The sequence below is a fragment of the Salvelinus alpinus genome, chromosome 22, assembly GCF_045679555.1.
Source record: "Salvelinus alpinus chromosome 22, SLU_Salpinus.1, whole genome shotgun sequence".
In the NCBI taxonomy this organism is placed as follows: Eukaryota; Metazoa; Chordata; class Actinopteri; order Salmoniformes; family Salmonidae; genus Salvelinus; species Salvelinus alpinus.
The window spans coordinates 10,931,403-10,949,613 of record NC_092107.1 but is presented as its reverse complement, the minus strand read 5'-3'; the positions used below and the strand labels follow the sequence as shown (position 1 = coordinate 10,949,613).

The following is an 18,211-nucleotide window of genomic DNA, read 5'->3' as shown; positions in this document are numbered from 1 at the left end:
GTATTGACAGGGCCTAGAAGGCGGTTGCATTGCATTGCAGGGCCTAGAAGGCAGTTACAGTGCACTGACAGGGCCTATACGGCGGTTGCATTGCATTGCAGGGCCTAGAAGGCAGTTGCAGTGCATTGACAGGGCCTAGAAGGCGGTTGCAGTGCATTGACAGGGCCTAGAAGGTGGTTGCATTGCATTGACAGGGCCTAGAAGGCGGATGCATTGCATTGACAGGGCCTAGAAGGTGGATGCATTGCATTGACAGAGCCTAGAAGGCGGATGCATTGCATTGACAGGGCCTAGAAGGCGGTTGCTGGTCAAGTTGGGACAACACCTGCCACCGCTTTCCCCCTCCCCTCCCCTCCCCCAGTGCTAGGACCGTAGGTCACATGATAACCACCACCTTCTGGCACATACCAGTAAGCTCTTTATCCCCTAGTCAAGAGACGTAATGAATGTTATACACACAAAACCACCACTCCAGTACAGTCAGAACACACAGGTTATATAGGCACACAATGTTGACAAAGTCAATGTATCCCTGCTATTATTCTCAAGGACTCAACAAATGTAGAAGCACATGTACAACGCTCAAACACAAACACGAAACCCAAACGCTCTGCTCACCTGTTCTCCTTGCCGTTCTGCAGCAGGGAGGGCCTGTCTGTGCTGTTCCGGTCCGTGGTGCACACGTACGTGTTCCGGCGGATCATGGCACTTGCTGGGACGTTGTTCTGGAAGGCAGGGAGAATGACAGTTAGATAACACATTCACTGTGATTTGGTGAAATTCAGAAAGAGCCTGGAACATGGCCTATGTGTGTGTGTGTGTGTGTGTGTGTGTGTGTGTGTGTGTGTGTGTGTGTGTGTGTGTGTGTGTGTGTGTGTGTGTGTGTGTGTGTTCACCGTGGCGGTGTTAATCTCCTTGCGGCGGTCGGGGATCTCTGACTGGTTGGGGTTGTTGGCGCTGCTGACCATGGGGCTGGAGGGGGGTTGGATGGAACGGCTGCCCACCACGCTGCTGCTGACCTTCCGGGACGCCATGCGCCCCCCCTCCTCCTTCAGCTCCCTGTCCGCCCCCGCCACGCTGCTGGGGCTACGCTTGGGGTGGGATGGGGGCGCTGCTGGACCGCCTGCACAACAGGCAGACAGGGCAGAGGATACGACATGAGAATCAAAGTCTGGTCCTGTGTGGCTCAGTTGGTAGAGCAAGGCACTTGTAAAACCAAGATTGTGGGTTTGAATTCTGCTGGGGCCACCCATATGTACATTTCTGCATGGACTACTGTAAGTCGTTTGGGATAAACAGCATGTTATGATATTATAGACTGCACAAATTATAAAGATCTCACACACGACCGGTGACCTCACAATAGGGTGCATTTTGGGACGCAGCCTAAGAGACAGCCCACTCACAGAAGTCACTGTGCCTCCTGCGGGGGTGGTAGGTGGAGGCGCTGCGCTGGTTGGTCTTGCTGTGGGAGGAGGAGGTGGAGGTGGTGGAGGAGGTGGATTGTTTACTGGTGCCGTTGGTGACGGTGCTGGGCCGTACCCGCGCCAGGCTCAGACTGCTGGTTGACCGAGACTCACTGCCCTCCACCTGACACACACACAGAGAGAAACACACACGTTAGGATCAGGACTCAGGTGATTGTGGACAGTGTGAACACACAGGCATGACACGCACACGTATTGTAGCAGACTGGCACGCCAGGTGTTCCCCTGGGATTTGTATTAGCAGCGGTGGCTAAGGTAGCGGAGGGGGATTTCTGTGTAGAACGACTGTGAGAAGGTCACTTCTGGTTACTTTTTAAAAGGACATTCTACTCTAAAATGCATGGAAATGAAATGATGTTGACACCATCTGAAATGTAACTGGTGGCGCCACTGCACTGTAAGGAGATGAGGAGGAGCAAGCGGTGGCTCTCATTCACACCACTGCTTGCTCTGTTTCCTACAAATATACTGATCTTAAAGGGATAGTGCCAGACTTTGGCAATTAATTCCCCAAATCTCAACCTATCCCTTTAAGAGCGTGTCTCGGCAGAAATATATATATAAAAAACTCAACATTTTAGGGGGAACACTGGGAAGGCAGACGGGCAACACAGAAAGCCTTAATGATGAAGGATTTTCTCTCTTTCCCACACACACACACGTTGTCTCGTTTTGCCTCACCTCATTCATGCGCCCCAGTAACAGGTAGGTGGCGGTGAGCTCGTTGTACTTCCGAGTGGTCAGAGCGTCCTTGATGTCGTCACGGGTGTAACCCATCCCCACCATCACCTCTGAAGGCGAGCGGAGAGATGAGGGACGTTAGACAGAGATACAGGCTCAAAGAAAGAAGAGGAAGGCCGTGTCCCAAATAGTACCCTATTCCCTACAATAGTGCACTACTACTACTACTACTACTACTCCCAGGGGCCAGTGCACTACTACTCCCAGGGGCCAGTGCACTACTACTACTACTACTCCCAGGGGCCAGTGCACTACTACTACTACTACTCCCAGGGGCCAGTGCACTACTACTACTACTACTCCCAGGGGCCAGTGCACTACTACTCCCAGGGGCCAGTGCACTACTACTACTACTACTCCCAGGGGCCAGTGCACTACTACTACTACTACTACTCCCAGGGGCCAGTGCACTACTACTACTACTACTCCCAGGGGCCAGTGCACTACTACTACTACTACTACTCCCAGGGGCCAGTGCACTACTACTACTACTACTCCCAGGGGCCAGTGCACTACTACTACTACTACTCCCAGGGGCCAGTGCACTACTACTACTACTACTACTCCCAGGGGCCAGTGCACTACTACTACTACTACTCCCAGGGGCCAGTGCACTACTACTACTACTACTCCCAGGGGCCAGTGCACTACTACTACTACTACTACTCCCAGGGGCCAGTGCACTACTACTAGTACTACTACTCCCAGGGACCAGTGCACTACTACTCCCAGGGGCCAGTGCACTACTACTACTCCCAGGGGCCAGTGCACTACTACTACTACTACTCCCAGGGGCCAGTGCACTAAAAATGGAATACGGTGCAATTTGGGAAGAATACGATATGTAGGTAGGGAGTAGAGGGGAGATAGAGAGGTATTTCACCGATGCGGCTGCCATCATTATGGTCCTCCAGGGGCTCTATATGAGGCTTCAGTTCTTCTCCGTCGTAGCCAGAGTTAATCCACTTGTCGTTCATGATTTGCTAATCAGGGATAAAACGATGTGTTAAAGAGTGCACAAACAGGGTGTGTGTGGTTGCGTGTACTGTAAAGATGAGTGCCGCCTGCCGTTGCCCTCCTCACCTCCAGGGTGCAGCGTTTGGTGGGGTTGAGCACCAGGAACCTGCGCAGGATGCCCTCGCAGTCGGTGGACATGTAGAAGGGCACGCGGTACTTCCCCCGCAGAACACGCTCCCGCAGCTCCTGGGGAACAACACATACAGATAACGTTACACAAAACGTGCACACAATGTTATATAACGTTACACAAAAACATGAGACATAATAATGGCAAAGGGACTAAAAGACAACGTGTCCCTTCTCTTGATTAACTGAACATGAAAATAAAATGTGAACATGAAGTAATCAGCACGAAACCCTTCAGTACCACAGGCAGCATTAGTATCCAAAATGTCACATTTGGCACCATATTCCCCATATAGTACACAACTTTTGACCACACCATATGGGCCCGGGCCAAAAGTGGTGCCCTATTTAGGGAATAGAGTGCCATTTCAGACTCAGACAAAGTAAAGGCCATTTGGCTGTGCTGCGGGGGGGGGTCTTGCCTTGAGGTTCTGCCCGTCGAATGGCAGTGATCCGCTGACCAGCGTGTAGAGGATGACCCCCAGGCTCCAGATGTCCACCTCAGGCCCGTCGTACTTCTTCCCCTGGAACAGCTCCGGTGCGGCATAGGGAGGGGAGCCACAGAATGTGTCCAGCTTGTTGCCCATGGTGAACTCGTTACTGAAGCCAAAGTCTGCGATTTTGATGTTGGAGTCGGCATCCAGCAAGAGGTTCTCAGCCTGCAGAGACGGGTGAAGATAGCGCAGCTTTTAAGGACTGAGAGTCTGTTCAGTTCAGGCTGAGTCTGTATGCTCATTTCAGGAAAGAGATTATCAGTGTTTGACATTTTTTTATGTATTGATAATGGTATACTTAATATCAATGAGTGGTTGTCATTTTGGACAATGAAAAGGGGTTCAGGTCTGAACCGGTCACGTACTTTAAGGTCCCTGTGAACAATGTTCTTCAGGTGACAGTAGTGTACAGCAGACACAATCTAGATAGATAGATATAGATATATATAGAGAGAGGGGGGGGGGGGGGGGGAGAGCGAGAGAGACAGAGAAAGAAGGGGAGTGAGACAAGTCACAGCATAAAAAGCCAAACACATAGACTGACACATACAAACTTATAATAAAGCTTGCAATGTAATTCAGGCCAACTTAGCACCATTCACTGGGTTTTGTTGTGATTATACATTTTTGGTCACATCTCACCTGACGGAATTTGGCCCGCGCCTCTTTCTCTTTCATTCTCCCATGGGACACGAGGTAGTCAAACACTTCACCTGAGGGAGAGAGAAACAAACCACATCAACAGACAGAGAATCAGGCTTACAACACCGGCTGGTTGAATACAGTGTGTAATCGAGGCACTTATACTGTATATTAGTGATGCACGAGTTGATTCATAACCCGCAGACCCCACGGTTATATCCGCGGGGCGGGTGGGTAAATGGTCATGAAATATTGAGTGGATGAATCTATAAATGTATCGTTCTTGTGCAAATCATATCTAGAGGCTACATTAAGGTTTTTCTTTCCTTATTTCTATCTGGCGAAAGCATGCAGACTAAGCTTTAGCGCCTAACTGTACGCTCACCGGATACACGGCAATCGCCAAATGCTTTTGGGAACATGAGCAGAAAAAGTTAACTTCGGTCCACTGAGGCAAAAAGGACAATGTCAATAAGAGAAAAGCTGCGAAATGGAAAGTTGAAAATAAATCGAAGGGAGGGTCAGAGCAGTAGTCTAATGTTGAGGGAAGATTTGGTGAAGTGGTAAGACGATAGCAGTGTTATGTTATGTGTGATGATTGTGAGGCGCTATACAAATTCGACAGTCACAAGACGGGGACTTCCAAATGGCCCGTCAAGGGAACTACTGTTCAGATGGGTTAAACGGAATAGTAGTCTGAAACCTGGACCCTGACTGTAGGTCTACAACCTCTCACATAGCCCAATATAACACTAACGCTTGCAAAATTAAGCATTTCTTGCAGTAAAATGATACACCAAATGTACATTTTGACTCTGTAATATTATTTATTTCTTTCAGCATCTTGAGAGAATGAATGCAGGGTTAGGGTCTGTAAAGGGACTATATTTATCAGCATCATAAAAGCTGATAGTAGCATATTTCAACCACATAAAATATGCATCCAAGCCGAACTGAAATCTTATCAGAAACATGTCGGGTCGAAATGTTCTTACATTTTCTTAAAACCGGTTAAATCTTTCCCTTTTCCACAAATATATTTATTGCATTTTCTCTCCGGCGAGTGCGCGGGAGAAGCAGCGATGAAAGAGAACACTTTACCGATATCAACTAGATTGAAGCATCCACTCTATTGATTTATGACATCATTCTGGTGAGCAGGGTTTATTTAGTCTTCCAGGGCAACAAGTAACGACAGAAGAGAAGCTGCATTTATCTAATTATAGAAGTTGTTAAAAGTCGACTAACAAATAGCCGGCCAAAATGTTGGAAATTATAAGCAGAGACATAGGCCTATCTAAAAAGGCCTGCTCCCCCCAAAAATAGCTCCACCATCTCTGACTGCACAGCAGATTTTCTATATTAGCGTATTAGGGTCGGGTGTGGGCCTCAGATTTTCACTTTACCAGATGGGTTATTAGCTATTGCGGGTGGTTGAACAAACAGCTGACCCGTGCACCACTAATATATATATAGTGTATTCATTAGAGTTCTATAATATAATTATATTGTATTTATATGATGTACACATTAAGTGAGTGAAAAGAAATTGTAATGTAAGAATATGAAGAGAGAATATATATATATTTTTAAATATGCTTTATTGTCACATACACCGGATAGGTACAGTGAAATGTGTTGTTTTGCAGGGTCAGCCATAGTAGTACGGCGCCCCCTAAGCCAAAGGAGAGCATACGCAGCAGTAGTATCATCAGTGAGATGGATTATTAAATTGAGCCTGATCTGGGATCAGTATCTTCATCATTGAGCCTATAGGGCCTCATTCATCTCAGTGATCCCTGGCCTAATGGTTGACTTTGCATGGGCATGTCGACATGTCTGTGACCCATGCATGTGTGGGAATATATGGTGGTGGTGTGAGAGAGTTGAAAGAGAGAAAGAGAGAGAGTGACTGAATGAATGAATGAATGTATGAGTGTGTGTTGTGTTTTTGTACAGTACATGCTTCATGCTAGAGGACACATCCACTGGGAGAAAAGCAGCGAGGTTGAGATCAGGAGGGGGCACATGCTTGGCTATTAGCTCCTTATTTGGCAAGAAACAGAATGGGAGGAAAAATTGACAAACAAGCGGAGTGGGGATTAGAAGAGGGAGGGGACACAAGCAAAGAGAAGAATAGACAGAAAGTGAACATGAAGGAAGGGGAGAGAAAAGGAGAGTGCAGAGGGAGGGAGGAGGGCGGTCAGAGGACAATCGATGGGTCAGCGGTACTGGGAAAGCGTGAGGGAAGGGGGGAGAGAAAATAGATGAGAGAGAAATGGAGGAGCGTGTAGGGATTGAGGGGAGTTACTCTGCTCACCCCCACTGGCGTACTCCATTATCAGATAGAGTGTATTCTCCGTCTCGATCACCTCAAACAGCTGCACTGTAACACACAAACATACATAGACACCTCAGTATAGTGGCACAGACAAACAACACACACAGTTGCACAAAGTGATTTACTGTGTGTTCCTTAGAACAGGGAGATGTGCCGTAAATGCACAACAGTATGGTACAGCAGTTTATGTTTCAGCTGCATGCAGTATTAAATGTGACCGTGTGCATTATAAAAAAATGGAGGAAGTCTACTTGTCCTGGCTTTACATGAGCGACTGCACCCTATTGCCTTTATAGTGCATATAGGGCCCATAGGGACTATGGTGCTATTTGGGACACAGTCTCTGGCCATTACAGGGGCAGCACGAGGGGGTCTGGGCATCCCTCAGTGAGACTGTACCCTCCTGGAAAGGAGGATCATTTTGAGCTCAGTGGGGGACTATTATCCATATCACAAGTCCTGACTCCTGCTCAGCAGCTGTATTGACAGTGAAGGGGAACATTGCGTGAGGATGGGTGTTAGGCTGATGATGTTCTGGGGTCGGGTATGCCCTGCGGCACTACACCCTGGAAGCTGGGAAGATTAGTATAGCTGAGGCACTTACCGATATTTGGGTGGTTGAGGCCTTTCATGATGCGTACCTCTCTGAAGAGCTGGAGGAAAGAGAGAGAGAAGAAGCGAGTTCAAAGAATGTTATTTCATTATTCAAGTCTTCACAGCCACACTGATATATATAGCGTATGTGAAGATAGGCATGAAAGTGGGGGATGATCAAAATTCCTGATTCATAACATAAGAACTGAACATCAGACAGGCGGATAGGAGGAGGTTAGCCCGTCTCCACCCCTGTCACTCATTTATTCATTCATAAATAAGCTCAGCTGCTTGTCGGAAAATGGACACACCTCCCCCTCCAATACTAGCTGGCTTCCTGCTAATTAGAGAGTGGACCACTCCAGGGACAGCCTGACTAGACAGAGCGCCTCTCCCCCTGGGCAGAGCCTCTCCCCACAGGGCTCCCTCATCCATCATGGAGGTGCTGCTGCTTTTAGCCTCTTCTCTTTCTAGAAATAGTGGGGGCGCCACACCACATAGTCGCTGCAACGGTGGTGCGGCACGGGCACTGTCTGCCGCTGCTGTGTGTGATTCAACGCCTTGTGGTTATGAGGTGACACACAATCCTATTTACACACACACACGGCCTCCCTCGAACACATTCATAAGCCTCCTTTCCTGGTTGTGACATCTGCTGTAAGTGGGGAAACGGGGAGCGCTGATGGCATACATATAAGCATCTTGGGGATAATTATAGTGTATGTGTGCACCAGCCCACAGAGTCCTCTCTTTGAACTGTATATGGTGAGACTGGGTGACGAGGCATCGGCTTGCTCTGACCAGGTAAAAGGGAATCAGTGAGAGACGGTGTTAAAAGGGCTGGGTTTGTGGAAAGGGGAATACTTCAATAAAGACAGAAATAGAGGCAAACACAAAGTTAGATTTCACAATGTATGAGTGAGCAAAAGCAAGAGAAGGAAGGAGAGTAAGGGAGAAAGACAGGAAGGATAGAGAAAGAAACACACACAATGGATGGAATGTGCTGATCGTTGTGTGAGAAGGTGGCCAGCTTCCTTAGAAGTTCGAGCCCATTCTTCCAAAACACAGAGCGTCACCCAGGGAGCTGTCTCACCCCCTCTGTCCCTCTCTCTTTCACTCTCTCTCTGGAGCCCCCCCCCCACCCCTCTCTCAGCCCCCCCACCCCATGCCTCTCTCTCAGCCACCCCCACCCCTCTCTCAGTCACCCCCACCCCATGCCTCTCTCTCAGCCACCCCCACCCCATGCCTCTCTCTCAGCCCCCCCACCCCATGCCTCTCTCTCAGCCCCCCCACCCCATGCCTCTCTCTCAGTCACCCCCACCCCATGCCTCTCTCTCAGCCACCCCCACCCCATGCCTCTCTCTCAGCCCCCCCACCCCATGCCTCTCTCTCGGCCACCCCCACCCCATGCCTCTCTCTCGGCCACCCCCACCCCATGCCTCTCTCTCAGCCACCCCCACCCCATGCCTCTCTCTCAGCCCCCCCCACCCCATGCCTCTCTCTCAGCCCCCCCACCCCATGCCTCTCTCTCAGCCACCCCCACCCCATGCCTCTCTCTCGGCCAACCCCACCCCATGCCTCTCTCTCAGCCCCCCCACCCCATGCCTCTCTCTCAGCCCCCCCACCCCATGCCTCTCTCTCAGCCACCCCGACCCCATGCTTCTCTCTCAGCCCCCCCACCCCATGCCTCTCTCTCAGCCACCCCCACCCCATGCCTCTCTCTCAGCCATCCCCACCCCATGCCTCTCTCTCAGCCACCCCCACCCCATGCCTCTCTCTCAGCCACCCCCACCCCATGCCTCTCTCTCAGCCACCCCCACCCCATGCCTCTCTCTCAGCCACCCCCACCCCATGCCTCTCTCTCAGCCCCCCCACCCCATGCCTCTCTCTCGGCCACCCCCACCCCATGCCTCTCTCTCGGCCACCCCCACCCCATGCCTCTCTCTCAGCCCCCCCACCCCATGCCTCTCTCTCGGCCACCCCCACCCCATGCCTCTCTCTCGGCCACCCCCACCCCATGCCTCTCTCTCAGCCACCCCCACCCCATGCCTCTCTCTCAGCCACCCCCACCCCATGCCTCTCTCTCAGCCACCCCCACCCCATGCCTCTCTCTCGGCCACCCCCACCCCATGCCTCTCTCTCAGCCCCCCCACCCCATGCCTCTCTCTCGGCCACCCCCACCCCATGCCTCTCTCTCGGCCACCCCCACCCCATGCCTCTCTCTCGGCCACCCCCACCCCATGCCTCTCTCTCGGCCACCCCCACCCCATGCCTCTCTCTCAGCCACCCCCACCCCATGCCTCTCTCTCAGCCACCCCCACCCCATGCCTCTCTCTCAGCCACCCCCACCCCATGCCTCTCTCTCGGCCACCCCCACCCCATGCCTCTCTCTCAGCCCCCCCACCCCATGCCTCTCTCTCAGCCCCCCCACCCCATGCCTCTCTCTCAGCCACCCCGACCCCATGCCTCTCTCTCAGCCATCCCCACCCCATGCCTCTCTCTCAGCCACCCCACCCCATGCCTCTCTCTCAGCCCCCCCACCCCATGCCTCTCTCTCAGCCACCCCGACCCCATGCCTCTCTCTCAGCCATCCCCACCCCATGCCTCTCTCTCAGCCACCCCCACCCCATGCCTCTCTCTCAGCCATCCCCACCCCATGCCTCTCTCTCAGCCATCCCCACCCCATGCCTCTCTCTCAGCCATCCCCACCCCATGCCTCTCTCTCAGCCATCCCCACCCCATGCCTCTCTCTCAGCCATCCCCACCCCATGCCTCTCTCTCAGCCATCCCCACCCCATGCCTCTCTCTCAGCCACCCCCACCCCATGCCTCTCTCTCGGCCACCCCCACCCCATACCTCTCTCTCAGCCACCCCCACCCCATGCCACCCCCACCCCATGCCTCTCTCTCAGCCCCCCCACCCCATGCCTCTCTCTCAGCCCCCCCACCCCATGCCTCTCTCTCGGCCACCCCCACCCCATGCCTCTCTCTCGGCCACCCCCACCCCATGCCTCTCTCTCGGCCACCCCCACCCCATGCCTCTCTCTCAGCCACCCCCACCCCATGCCACCCCCACCCCATGCCTCTCTCTCAGCCCCCCCACCCCATGCCTCTCTCTCAGCCCACCCACCCCATGCCTCTCTCTCAGCCCACCCCATGCCTCTCTCTCAGCCCCCCCACCCCATGCCTCTCTCTCGGCCACCCCCACCCCATGCCTCTCTCTCGGCCACCCCCACCCCATGCCTCTCTCTCAGCCCACCCACCCCATGCCTCTCTCTCAGCCCCCCCACCCCATGCCTCTCTCTCGGCCACCCCCACCCCATGCCTCTCTCTCGGCCACCCCCACCCCATGCCTCTCTCTCAGCCCACCCACCCCATGCCTCTCTCTCAGCCCCCCCACCCCATGCCTCTCTCTCGGCCACCCCACCCCATGCCTCTCTCTCAGCCCCCCCACCCCATGCCTCTCTCTCAGCCCACCCCACCCCATGCCTCTCTCTCAGCCACCCCCACCCCATGCCTCTCTCTCAGCCACCCCCACCCCATGCCTCTCTCTCGGCCACCCTATGCTCTACCCCGTGATTCTGGCCTTCTGCGGCAGCTTTCAAACAAGATATCTGTACACGGAAGTGGCAAGAGTAAAGTTGTTAGGATGATATATATATTTTGGATTGCCTTGAGGACAGAGGGAAACAGAGAGAAGGAAACTGAGAATGATTCAAATGTGTATGCCTCAGGGACTGTGCAAGCAAATTACTAATTTCTCAAATAAACAGAACGGAGCCGGGCTGGTTGGTGTGCAGTGCCCTTGTAAGGTGGGGTCAATGCACGCACGCACGCGCGCACGCGCGCACGCACGCACGCACGCACGCACGCACGCACACACACACACACACACACACACACACACACACACACACACACACACACACACACACACACACACACACACACACACACACACACACACACACACACACACACACACACACACACACATTCCCATGTAGCCAGACAGAGGCATAGTTTTTGGCCCGTTGGAGCACATAAGCATACCTACTGAGGTGAAGCGCTTTCAAAACAGCCAGTGTTTCTCAGTTCAGACCAAAAAAATATCTATAAATAATACAAGGAAAAATATCTAGGGATATGGCCAGGGGGGTAAGTCAAAAATATGAACATAGATGATGATTATTTTTTGCTTTTGCTTGTTTGTGGTGTTACTTACAAGGGGAAAGTTCTACCAAGCATGATTGTCTACTTCCTGGTAGTGATGTAATAATACATGGAGGATGTCGTAATAATTAGTGTTGCCTGAGGCGATGGATTACCCAACCTGCAGCATGGACAGACTCCATGTAGCGCCTATCGTTGGAACAATAGCCACACTCTCCCTTTCGTGCTGTTGCACTTTAAAATGACCTACCTAGACCAGTATGGAGACATGCTTACAGAAAAACACAGAGTATGTGATGCAGCACAAGATATTGATCGGTTTGTCACTGGGCCACATGATGTTGAAGCAGGCGGTGTCCACAGTCCTATTTTTGTTCACCAAGTACAACTTCAAGAAGAGGGCTAGTTTATGTGTTGTTGTAATGTCTTGTGCATTTGTATCCATAACACCTGCACTGAATGCAAATATTTATCAAGACCCAACAAATATACTATGGACTATAGGCTAGTGATACATAACTGTAGGATATAGGCTAGTGGTACATAACTGTAGGATATAGGCTAGTGGTACATGACTGTAAGATATAGGCTAGTGGTACATGACTGTAGGATATAGGCTAGTGATACATGACTGTAAGATATAGGCTAGTGGTACATGACTGTAGGATATAGGCTAGTGATACATGACTGTAGGATATAGGCTAGTGATACATGACTGTAGGATATAGGCTAGTGATACATGACTGTAAGATATAGGCTAGTGGTACATGACTGTAGGATATAGGCTAGTGATACATGACTGTAAGATATAGGCTAGTGATACATGACTGTAGGATATAGGCTAGTGATACATGACTGTAGGATATAGGCTAGTGGTACATGACTGTAGGATATAGGCTAGTGGTACATGACTGTAGGATATAGGCTAGTGGTACATGACTGTAGGATATAGGCTAGTGATACATGACTGTCGGATATAGGCTAGTGAGATTAAACACTGTACAGAGAAAACTAGTTCTTGAAAAACTATTTAAAGGCAGAAAATCGGACTCACTGTTTCCCTTGTTATACATTTTTCCAATGCCAAAGTACAGGGCAGCTGGACGCAACCATAAATCTGATGGTGTACATGTGTCCCGTCCTGTACAGACACACCGAGAGAATCAGCCTGTGTGAAGCAGACATGTTACATAGTAATGCGGCTAATGTGGACCAGGGCTACTGTGAGTGCCACATAGAGTACACAAGTATACATTCAGTGTCCACAAACACACATCAGTGACATGATGCAGCTCCATGCGTGAACATACAATCCAAATCAAACACACATCCCTTGAGACTGTCTGTAATTGAATTGAGGAGAGCAGAGCGCATCAGCTGTTCACCTGAGCTCTAAAGAAAAATAATCAGATAAGCCCGTCTCTCCTCTCCTCTCCCGCCACCCCCTTAATCTTTTTCTCTTCCGTCATATCCCCCTCCCTTCTATCTACCACTTTCTCCCTCTCTCACACGCCCATAAATGACTTCCTGGTCCATTCCCTTGGCAATGGCCCAACGTCACTGTTGCCATGCCAACCCATGTCAGACTCTATAGTCCTAGTCTCATCCCCAGGCAAGTGTCTTCCCAGGGGAGCTTCTCCGCCCCACCCCTGCCCAACCATGCCCTGTATTGCCTGCCACCCTCAGCACATGACTGGCCAAGGGAACGGACAGCCCATCCACAGTGTGCATCTGTCTAATGCAGTCCTCCCTCCCTCCTCCACCCTCTCCCCCCGTCTCATCCCTCTCACCCTGTACATCACACCGGAAGCCAATCTCGCTCTGAAGCAGAAAGCACAGAGAGAGCACAAAAGGGCAGAATTAATCAACCTCTGAGCTCCCTCTGGTTTTTCTCCTCTGTTTTGCATGGGGATTTGCACAAAGCAGCTTACTAAGTTGCCTCTCTCTCTCGTACTCTCTGTGTGTCATTGTGAGTCGAGGTTACCGTTGGGTCAGTCAGCGGTGGACACAGGCGGTTGTTGAACACAAGGCAGTGTTTTTGTCTGCGTGCCTCACTCTGACCAGTTAATCCAGGCCTTGTGTCTGTGGCCTGAACAATCCCACGCATAGTTGCACTCACACACGGGAAAAATATGCCTGCATAGGACACACACATATACACTCGCTTTACCCACACACAGACATTTTACACAACCACATTACGCACGCACAGTCACACACCCCTCATCCCCCTGACCACACTGTCACGTGACCAGAGAGAGAGACAACGAGAGAGAGAGAGAGAGCGATAGAGGTAAACGGAACACACAGGCTCCCCTCTCAAACGACTCAGCAGAGCCACTGAATAACCTGCTCTGTCTCTGAAAGAGACGTCTATCCACGCCAAGGGCCAAGCAAGCCATCGCCCATGAATGACTGCTCCCTCCCTCCCTGCATAACGATAACATCTGATGCAAGTGCCACCGCCTACACTGCCCCTAATCCCCCCACCCCCCAACCTAACCAACAGAATAACCCTCCCTCCCTGCCCTAACCCTCTCTCCCCATACACCCCAACCCCATCCCCCGTTCAGGTCCCTGTGGGACCCAGGTTGCTCCTCTGGGAAAGGGGGTGTGATTATGCAGAAGGGAGCCCTTTCATGTTGGACATGGTGGATCATGGCGTTTCAAGGCACCGGCTGTTCTCAACATGGCCCCTCAACAGAAACCATGGTGATGAGGAGCAGATCCGGAGCTTCCTCGTTACAAGCCGATCTAAAACTAGTGCTGAGTTCTACCACGGGGGGCAGACAGATGGCCCCAGCATGGGCAGCCTCAGGGGCCAGGGCTCAGGTGAGGCGTCCCCAGGGGCCAGGACTACAGGTGCTTCCACCCGGATTGAGTTTGCCCTGTGTAGCACCCAAATGCATGAGGGTAGATTGGGTTCAAAGTTCAAACACACACTGGTGACTGTTTGTGGCCAAATTGGTATAGCATAATTCCAGCCTCAGCTACAATATACCTTCAAGTGTTTGAATGATTCATGGACAGTAATAATAAACAATAGTTTATTTCAGGAATTCACCTCATGTTTGTTTGACCATAGTTTAGGATTGAATGTCCTATCATGTAACTGTTAACACTGAGAAGCTGACCGAGTCAAATCCACACAGAGCATGAGGTAGTACAACCTTTACTCTTTGGCAAGAAGCAATAAAGCACATCCAAGTCACATGCCTATCCAGAACTACAGCAACTGGCTTAAATTGTTTCCTGTAAAGGGTAGCAACAACAGTTATTAGATCCCAAAGAGAGAAGACAAAACAGTCCATGTCTGCCTCCCAAAATGGCACCCTATTCCCATAAGGCTCTGGTCTAAAGTAGTGTACTTTATACGGAATGGAGCTCTGGTCTAAAGTAGTGTACTATATAGGGAATAGAGCTCTGGTCTAAAGTAGTGTACTATATAGGGAATAGAGCTCTGGTCTAAAGTAGTGTACTATATAGGGAATAGAGCTCTGGTCTAAAGTAGTGTACTATATAGGGAATAGAGCTCTGGTCTAAAGTAGTGTACTATATAGGGAATAGGGCTCTAGTCTAAAGTAGTGTACTAAACTCAGCAAAAAAAGAAACGTCCCTTTTTCAGGACCCTGTCTTTCAAAGATATTTCATAAAAATCCAAATAACTTCACAGATCTTCATTGTAAAGGGTTTAAACACTGTTTCCCATGCTTGTTCAATGAAGCATAAACAATTAATGAACATGCAGCTGTGGAACGGTCGTTAAGACCGTTAAGGTCACAGTTATGAAAACGTAGGACACTAAAGAGGCCTTTCTACTGACTCTGAAAAACACCAAAAGAAAGATGCCCAGGGTCCCTGCTCATCTGCGTGAACAAGCCTTAGGCATGCTGCAAGGAGGCATGAGGACTGCAGATGTGGCCAGGGCAATAAATTGCAATGCCCGTACTGTGAGACGCCTAAGACAGCGCTACAGGGAGACAGGACAGACAGCAGATCGTCCTCGCAGTGGCAGCCAACATGGCAGACCACAACACCTGCACAGGGTCAGTACATCCAAACATCACACCTGCAGAATAGTTACACAAAGAGTTACACTAAGAACGCACAATCCCTCCATCAGTGCTCAGACTGTCCGCAATAGGCTGAGAGAGGCTGGACTGAGGGCTTGTAGGCCTGTTGTAAGGCAGGTCCTCACCAGACATCACCGGCAACAACGTCACCTGTGGGCACAAACCCACCGTCGCTGGACCAGACAGGACTGGCAAAAAGTGCCCTTCACTGACGAGTCGCGGTTTTGTCTCACCAGGGGTGATGATCAGATTCGCATTTATCGTCGAAGGAATGAGCGTTACACCGAGGCCTGTACTCTGGAGTAGAATCGATTTGGAGGTGGAGGGTCTGTCATGGTCTGGGGCGGTGTTGTCCATCATCGGACTGAGCTTGTTGTCATTGCAGGCAATCTCAACGCTGTGCGTTACAGGGAAGACATCCTCCTCCCTCATGTGGTACCCTTCCTGCAGGCTCATCCTGAAATGACCCTCCAGCATGACAATGCCTCCAGCCATACTGCTCATTCTGTGCGTGATTTCCTGCAAGACAGGACTGTCAGTGTTCTGCCATGGCCAGGATCTCAATCCCATTGAGCATGTCTGGGACCTGTCGGATCGGAGGGTGAGGGCTTGGGCCATTCCCCCCAGAAATGTCCGGGAACTTGCAGGTGCCTTGTTGGAAGAGTGGGGTAACATCTCACAGCAAGAAATGACAAATCTGGTGCAGTCCATGAGGAGGAGATGCACTGCAGTACTTAATGCAGCTGGTGGCCACACCAGATACTGACTGTTACTTTTGATTTTGCCCCCCCCCTTTGTTCAGGGACACATTATTCCATTTCTGTTAGTCACATGTCTGTGGAACTTGTTCAGTTTATGTCTCAGTTGTTGAATCTTGTTATATTCATACAAATATTTGCACATGTTAAGTTTGCTGAAAATAAACGCAGTTGACAGTGAGAGGACGTTTCTTTTTTTGCTGAGTTTATATAGGGAATAGGGTGCCATTTGGAACGCATTCTTAGGCAGCAACTCAGAAACTGGATTACTGCACATATTCTGACCCCTGCATGAACAGAATGAAAACCACTCTTCCCATCATCCTTCAACAGTGTGGGAAAATATCCTGCTCCCTCTGTATTAATTCCTTTAATATCTTAATGATACACACTACCCACTGATAAACAAACATACTGTCAGGCAGCGTCCTTATGCCTTTCTCTAGAACACACACACACACACCAACGTGTGCACGCACACACACACACGGTCTGTGCTCTTTGGTTCTGCCTCATCTCATGGTCGCTTGCTTTCTCAGGATCCCAGCTCCAGTGCCCTGGCCCCCTGGAGGACCCCACCTCCTCTGGGTTCGGCTGTCCCCATTGTTTGTCTGTCTGGAATGCTGCTCCTGGCTGAAGGGGCCTGATAGAGGGATAACCCCCCCCCTCAAAGTAGCATCAGACTCTTTTGAAGGGGCACTACATGGTGAAGGATTACCCCCCACACCCACACACAGACTCTCACACAGGCTCTCACAGACAGACTTATGCACACTCTTGACAGTGACGAAGCTTGAGAAAATCGTGACAACATCCAGACCAGAGAGAGAGGTGGAAGATGAGGGGAATAGGGGGTACAGAGGGTGGGTGAGGTGTGAGGGACAGAAGTGACGTGAAGGATGACAGAGACGGGGTTTAAAGTTAAAGGGCCTAGTGTGGAATACATCGGAGGTTGGGACTGGGAATGAGTGGGAGGTAGAGTGAGGGGTGGGGTAGGAAGGAGACAAACATAGGTGGTGGGAGGTAGTATTTAGGGGTATGAGATAGATATGCATGGGGTTAGTTAGTGGTTGGGGGTGTTTCAGATACATCAGGCAGTTGTTTTAGGATGGGTGCAAGTGTCTGTCCTGCTCAGTGTGTATCAGCTGCTGGGGATCCCCCATGCAGCCCCTAATGGGATTAGAGGGAGACTGAGTGACTTTGGGGGGCGGTGGGCCAACATGGAGCATTGCTGCTGCAGCCCTGCTGTCACTGTCAGATTAAAGCCTGCAGACTGCAGCCAGATTACCCCAAGTGTTCTGCAGCAGTGCAGCTGACTGGTGGGGGGCGGAGCCTGGGCCCTTAAATCACCTGCCACCGCTTGGGCGTGGGACGCTAGCTACTGTGGGGGGCCCAGCCTCCAGAAAAACACCAGAGAGTACATCTGTGGTTACTCTGCAGTGCCTGAAGAGAGGTGATGAGAGAAGGGAGGGAGGGAAAGATAGACAGAAACTGGAAATAAAGTGGGTTAGGTGACATATAGAGAGGGAGAGGAGGTCAGAGAGTGGGGTGAGAGAAGGAGGGCGAGAAAAAGACAGGGTGGGAGAGGGGAGTGTTGCAATACAAAAGAGAGCAGGATAGGGAGGGGAGGGACACAGTGTGGAGAGCGAGAGAGAGAGAGAAAGAGAGAGAGAGAGAGAGAGAGTCACCTGGTGCTCTGGTCTAGTGTGTCCTGAATGGGAGGAGAATAGTGCTGACAGGACAACTGTCTGCCGTTGCGCTAC

General features: G+C 51.0%; 1 protein-coding gene across 4 annotated transcripts in view; it reads right to left on the bottom strand.

Moving 5' to 3' along the window:
* LOC139549718 (MAP/microtubule affinity-regulating kinase 4-like) overlaps positions 1-18,211 on the bottom strand; it is a 56,331-nt gene that overhangs the window by 13,967 nt on the left and 24,153 nt on the right. For all 4 annotated transcript variants that reach the window (XM_071360414.1, XM_071360416.1, XM_071360415.1 and 1 more), the window contains exons 4-14: positions 7,456-7,504; positions 6,831-6,896; positions 4,511-4,581; positions 4,234-4,290; positions 3,797-4,033; positions 3,312-3,431; positions 3,112-3,211; positions 2,169-2,278; positions 1,407-1,590; positions 897-1,123; positions 619-725 (exon numbers count right to left, since the gene is read on the bottom strand). In XM_071360414.1, coding sequence (XP_071216515.1) covers positions 619-725; positions 897-1,123; positions 1,407-1,590; positions 2,169-2,278; positions 3,112-3,211; positions 3,312-3,431; positions 3,797-4,033; positions 4,234-4,290; positions 4,511-4,581; positions 6,831-6,896; positions 7,456-7,504 — 1,328 coding nt within the window. The remainder of the gene's footprint in view (positions 1-618; positions 726-896; positions 1,124-1,406; positions 1,591-2,168; positions 2,279-3,111; positions 3,212-3,311; positions 3,432-3,796; positions 4,034-4,233; positions 4,291-4,510; positions 4,582-6,830; positions 6,897-7,455; positions 7,505-18,211) is intronic.